The sequence below is a fragment of the Ictalurus furcatus genome, chromosome 17 (assembly GCF_023375685.1).
Source record: "Ictalurus furcatus strain D&B chromosome 17, Billie_1.0, whole genome shotgun sequence".
In the NCBI taxonomy this organism is placed as follows: domain Eukaryota; kingdom Metazoa; phylum Chordata; class Actinopteri; order Siluriformes; family Ictaluridae; genus Ictalurus; species Ictalurus furcatus.
Window position 1 is genome coordinate 18961288 of NC_071271.1, and position 6287 is coordinate 18967574.

Here is a 6287-nt window from a genome sequence, read left to right on the forward strand (position 1 = left end):
ACTGGAGACCCAGGACAACAGCACTCCTCTGTTCAGCAGTAGTACCACTGACACACCTTTTCTTTCATTCTTTACAGTGAAACATTACTGATTTGCTTGTACATTGTGTCTTCAAGTAGATTTTTTTTATTTTTTTAGGTCTTAACTGTTTGGTTTGGATTTAGTAATACTGTGTTACTTTTCCTGTGGCTTATCAGAAGGCTGAATTAAATTGCACTGACGAGTTGCTTTTGCTGTGTGTTTTTCAACACGAAACCAACCAACCTGCTTCTCTTTTGCAGGCTCAGGAGCAGCAGAGGCCGTCCGAAAGCAGGCAGATCACACTGAAGTCCACACCTGCTGCTGACAGAGGAAGGTAAAGACTAAGGAACAAACGAGCCAAAGAATTATTTATGTAGGGCTTATTTGTGCAGACATCTTGGACTGAGATGCTGAAGTCAAATCGGTTTAGCCACCCTAAGTCTTGTAACTTTTATTTTTTTGCTTGTTTAGCTCTGTGTAGAAAGTACCATCATGTAATATTAATTTCATTAAATATTTTAACGAGAGCATCTTATCTTTAATTGGTCCACAGTGCTAGTGCCAGTGAACCACCTACAGCGAACATCAAACCCACTCCTGTAGCTGGAGCCGCCAGCAAACCTTCTTCCATTCCAGGCAGCAAGGCCACGCCAAGAGCAAGCATCAGACCAATGATAACGCCCGCTTCTGTTAGCACACCAACGCCGACCGCCACAGTCATGCCCACAGCACAGGCAGAGTCACAGGAGGGTGAGAAACCTAAGCTCTGTTTTCATGGCAGTTAATGTTACTTTAAGTGCCCCCTGAACATGCATAGAAGAGAAATTAGTTAACGGTTTTCTTCATTCTTCTTAAGAAAATATTAAAATGGACTCTATAAATATACCTTCCTAGAAATACCAGGATTTATAGATGAGCATGAATATGCAATTTGGGAAAATCTGACCAATTAAAATGTGTTTTTCAGGTGCAGGGGGACACTTTATTTATTTATCTATTTATTTATTTTAGGTCTTTGTTTGTGTTTAGCTAAATCCTACCTAACTGTTTTAAATCATGCTCTCTTTCTCTGTTCCATCAACAACTATTCGTTTATCGTCATAATCGCTACAGCTCTGCAGCCATCCGAGGCTCCGATGGAACACGTGACCGTGTTCGGGAGTGGCTCCGTGCGTTCCACCAGTCCGAGTGTTCAGAGCACTCAGTCAATCATCACACTCCAGCAGAGCCAAGCCACGGCCTTTGTCCAGCCCACCCAACAGCAGACCAGTCAGGAGCCAGCAGCACCCATGGTGGAGGCAGTGCACAGCTCTCAGATGGAGAGACCGTCCACCTCCACTGCTGTGTTTGGCACAGGTGAAATATAAAATTCAAAAATCTATCCATGCTCAATGGTACATAAATCGGTCAGCCACTGAAAGAGTCAAAGGGTGCACCAGCTTTGATTATTAGTAATTAAACATTTGACTTATTTGAGCCTCAGGATGCAGTTTGCATGTGGTCATGTGACCATTCAGCAAGGATGCAGACCAATGTGGATGTTAAATACTACAGAAAACTATATAATGTTTATAGACTTAAAGGACTGCATGGATTTTGAAAACATTTTTGTCTTCATAAGTTAAAAAGAAGACATGAATTACATTTCAAATAAAAATTAATAATTAGCTGAACTTCCGTGAAACAATTCTGATGGGCACAAACGCGTGTAATCAATTAAGAAAGCCAAAAATCGTAATAGTGAATAAAACACATGAATAATTGTGCTCTTTTTACTTGGTCATTGTACCAATAAACCAACCACGTTTGTATATTTGTGCTTTATAGCTACAGGAAGAAAGCATGTGTGATGTGTATGTCCAATTTGTGTGTTTTAGTGTCTGCGAGTGCAGCTTCAACTCTGCAGAAGCGTGTACGAGAGGAGGAGCTGGAAAGCACTGCCGAGGTGACCGAGAGCACACAGGATGACCTTAACGAACCCCCTATGGCTAAGAAGATCTGTTTCATCCAGAGAGTCGGCCTGGAGGTGCGATCAGGGGGGAAAACCCCAAAAAACAAAACTTTGTGTGTCAGATGTCAGTTTACAAGTTACAGAACTTGCTACTATGTAAAACAAAAAACGCATCTTGTAGTCTGTAAAATAAGTTACATTCTTTTCTTAAATTTTGCTTTTACGCTGTGCAACATTTATTTGCTAAGTTTTAAGAAAATAAGAACAAGATGCTGCATATTTAGTGTAGCTCTCATATTTAGGTGGCTTATAGTTTTTAGGTCAAACGCTGTCTAAGAAGGATTTTTTTTCCTTTGCAGGAGGATCTCGGCACTGAGGAGAGTAATGACGCAGAAGCTGAAGCCCCTGAAGTTACACTGGAAGCCCCAGATGCCAGTGAGGTAAATCATGCAGCATCGCATGGAGCAAAGCAGTAGTTCGCATCATACACTGATGCACATGATCTGTGAGGTTGTTATATTTAATCACAGTACAAACACTAATGACATCCAGATCTCTGTGCCTTCAGGAAAAGAAAGATTTTATTGTAACAATTGCTGCCTACCTGGGAGACTTCTATCTTTTTGAAACTTGTATGCATATCTTAAAGACTGAGTTTTTCTCTCTCTGTGTGTGTGTTTGTGTATTACAGGAGGGCTACAGTGTATTGGGTGTAGAAGAGATCCTTTCTCAGTCCATTCCCTTGGATCAGGTGAGCGAGTCTCAAGAATCAACCTATGAGCGCAGGCACGATGTCATTGTCATCGAGACAGACAGCAACAGTGAGGAAGAGGGGGGTGTAGAGGAGGCTGGAAAGGTCAGACACTTGTCAGGATAATTATAGAGTTCCTTTTAATGCTCGTGTTTAATATCAACATTCCCTGTGCCTTAGTATTTGATGTACTGGAGAAGTGTTTTCTGATGTTTTTTTTTGATTATTGGATGCTTCTGACATCTTTCTGTTTATCCTGATCCTCATTCAACAGTACGGAGAGGAGGAGGATGATGAAGAGATTGCAGAGGGAGAGGAGAGTAACGAAGGCAGTGGAGATGTCAATGAGCCATTTGAGGGCGAGGACACAGAGGTATTTGAAAAGTTTAGCACATATTTAATTGTTTGGTTTCAGATTGTTTCTTTAGTTGTGCACTGGAGTTACAAGACTAATGCTGCTAACAGTGGAAGCTTTTATAATTATTGATTTAGCTTAAGGCACACTGCATGCCTAAATTATTACACAAAATTGCCTGTTTGTCTCCCCCCACCAAAAAATTATTATTACATAAACAAAAGGTTTAATTAAAAAAAAAATTATTTAACTCTTTTTGCACTTTCATTTATTGATAATGGAAGTGGCCATCAGTTTAATTCAAGGTTCAATTAAAAAAAAAAATCCAATTCATGTTTTTATGTTTCAGTATATGAACTTGTATTTTTCTTTAGATATTTTAATCTGTAATCTCAATAGCGGTGCATCTGTTCTGTTTCTTGTGCTGTACACAGACCGCTGAGGCCGTCGAGCCAGGCACTGAGAATGAAGAGAGTCAGGGAGCATCAGACTCCACCCAGAAACATGCTGATTCTCAGAGCAGTGGTATAGCTACGCATGCACACACACACACACACACACACACGTACACACACGTACACTACAGGTCAAAAATTTAAACATACTCATTCTTTATTAGTTTTTCCCCCCCCCCACATTTTAGAATAATAATAGTCATCAAAACTCTGGAGTAACAAAAATGGAACTTATGGAATTATGTTGTGATAAAAAAAAATCCTAAATAAATCAAAATAATTTAATATTTTAGCATCTTCAAAGTAGACGCCCATTTTGCCTAGAATTTACATAATTCAACTATAGGCACAAATATTCATAATGCCTTGGTGGTGTTCTGTAAATGACCTCGTTAAAGTTTCAGACTAATGATTACTGTACAGATTGCTGCCTCTGCCTACTTTACCCAAACCCTCTGCTGTGGCTAAAATCAACCAACACTCTACAACGTGGGTGATAACATGCCTGATTCTAACCAACATCAATTAGATTTTGCTATTCATAAACAATGAATAATTTTTTTAAAGCAAACTTTAATTCATTTTAACCACGTGTGCAGGTGAAGCGAGCGTCAGCACCATGGAGCCGTCTCCTGCTGTCGAGCCTTTGAGAGAGGTGCAGCCTTCTCCCAGCACAACTGCTGCCTCCAGTTGCTCCTTGTCCTCCCAGGTCCCCCGACTGCCCCAGTCACCTCGCAGACCGCATCAGACACCCCCACCTCGCCTCAACATCCACCCTGTCCCTGAGCTCGGACCCCCTCTCTTACAGGTACGTTATTCCTATTTCAGCTATGTAAGGAATATGTAAGTCATCGTGTTTATTTAATGTTTTTATTACCTGTATGCATTTTTTTCTGTCATCTAGTCATAAAAAGACAAAGCAGCTCACTGTGTTCTAAACGTTAGAAGTCTTTAGATTTTATAGGAACAGTTTAATAATGAATATGAATAGAAATGGATGTACAAGGCAGTTTTCATGCTTATGTATCATCCAGCCATATTAAACTCATCCTAATAAAGTGTGATAAGGTTAATTCTCTGGAAGGATGTATAAAAGTAAATTTGTGTTTTTCTATTTTTTATTATTATTATTTTTAACAGAGGCAATCGGGCCAGACTAGACGCCCATCGACGAGCCGTGTACCCCAACTCACGCCCGGGATAGGAAGCATGGTAAGTCTCTCCCTCTCCCCCCCCCCTCCTTTTGTCTGTGTATTATGCTTTAATGATTTCCTTTAAAAATCTCATATGGTGAAACTCCCTCTTGTGTTTTTTCCCTGTTATTTCTCCAGCAGCAACACTTCTTTGATGATGATGATCGTATGGTTCCCAGCACTCCAACTCTAGTGGTTCCCCACCGTAATGATGGCTTTGCTGAAGCTATTCAGTAAGTTTAAAAAAAAAAATAATAATAAATAAATAAATTTTTTGGTGGAGGGGTCGGGTCATGGCTATTGGGGATCTGTGATGCCTTCACATGTTGCATTACTAAGCATTTTATGGGTGTGGGGTGGGGGGAGGAATGTGGTTGGTGAGGGGTTTTTTTTTTTTTTTTTTTTTTTTTGCTTTGAGCTTTCAAATGTTTGCATATGGGTAATCTTCTTTTGCACCATTTTTATTAGTAATTTTTTTTTTTTTTACCCATGAGAATTATCTGCAAAATATTGTGTAGAAATTAGAAAAGTTTAAAAGAATTTAAACGTGACTAGAATAATCACAGGCCTCTAAATCAGATTATACTAATGGGAAAGGCAGGCTGGTGTTATAGAAGCCTTGACTGAGGAGGAGATGAATCTTTCTCAGTTCGATTCTAGATAATAATAGTGTGTGTGTGTGTGTGTGTGTGTGTGTATATGTGATGCAAAACTACAGTGTGTTAGGGCTGTTATTTGTTCTGTTTGTCAGTCAGGAAAGCAAAAACAGGTAAAAACTGTGTGTGATGGATAGGAATTTCCAGCCAAACAATTAAACGAAAAACTAAAGCCAAAAGTCAGTCTAATGCAAAATTTAAAAATCTTTATATGTATAAAGTGTTTGTTCTCCTTTAACTATGTGTTTGTCACTTGCTCTTGGGCTCTGTCTCAGTTCTCCTCAGGTTGCTGGAGTCCCTCGGTTCCGTTTCGGTCCACCAGAGGACATGATTCCTCAGACGAGCTCCTCTCACTCTGATCTAGGTCAGCTGGCATCTCAGGGTGGTGAGTTTCTCAAAGCATCACATGGTTTCTGTCATCCTTTCACCACGTTTTTTCACTACATGTTTAAATGTTTTATGTACAGGTGCATCAAAAAAATTAGAATATCATGGAAAGTTTTTTTTTTTTCTTCCATATTTTTATATATATATATATATATATATATATATAAATAATATTTTGAGATACTGGATTTTTGATTTCCATGAGCTGTAAGCTGTAATAATCAAGATAAAAAAGGCTTGAAATATTTCACTTTGTGTGTAATGAATCTAGAATATTTGAAAGTTCCACTTTTTGAATTAAATTACAAATACAGTCCAATTTTTTTGAGCTGTACCTGTATAGTGGTTATACGCCATGTAAACACTGTGAATATAATCTAAAAATTGTCAGGTTTGGGCATGTATGAGAGTCCTCTCTTTCTGGCTGCTCATGATGAAGAGTCTGGAGGCAGGAGTGTTCCCACCACCCCTCTGCAGGTCGCAGCTCCAGGTAGCCAGTCAGATCATTTGAGCACAAG

General features: G+C 39.4%; 1 protein-coding gene across 4 annotated transcripts in view; it reads left to right on the forward strand.

Moving 5' to 3' along the window:
* tpra (translocated promoter region a, nuclear basket protein) overlaps positions 1–6287 on the forward strand; it is a 32601-nt gene that overhangs the window by 24003 nt on the left and 2311 nt on the right. Inside the window, exons 35-47 of one of the 4 annotated variants that reach the window (XM_053646675.1) lie at positions 282–355; positions 575–771; positions 1135–1377; positions 1899–2047; positions 2332–2412; positions 2664–2828; positions 2998–3096; positions 3513–3603; positions 4133–4341; positions 4674–4745; positions 4865–4959; positions 5658–5746; positions 6161–6259. In XM_053646675.1, the coding sequence (XP_053502650.1) occupies positions 282–355; positions 575–771; positions 1135–1377; positions 1899–2047; positions 2332–2412; positions 2664–2828; positions 2998–3096; positions 3513–3603; positions 4133–4341; positions 4674–4745; positions 4865–4959; positions 5658–5746; positions 6161–6259 (1663 nt within the window). The other 3 variants (XM_053646673.1, XM_053646672.1, XM_053646676.1) reach the window with 3 other exon arrangements.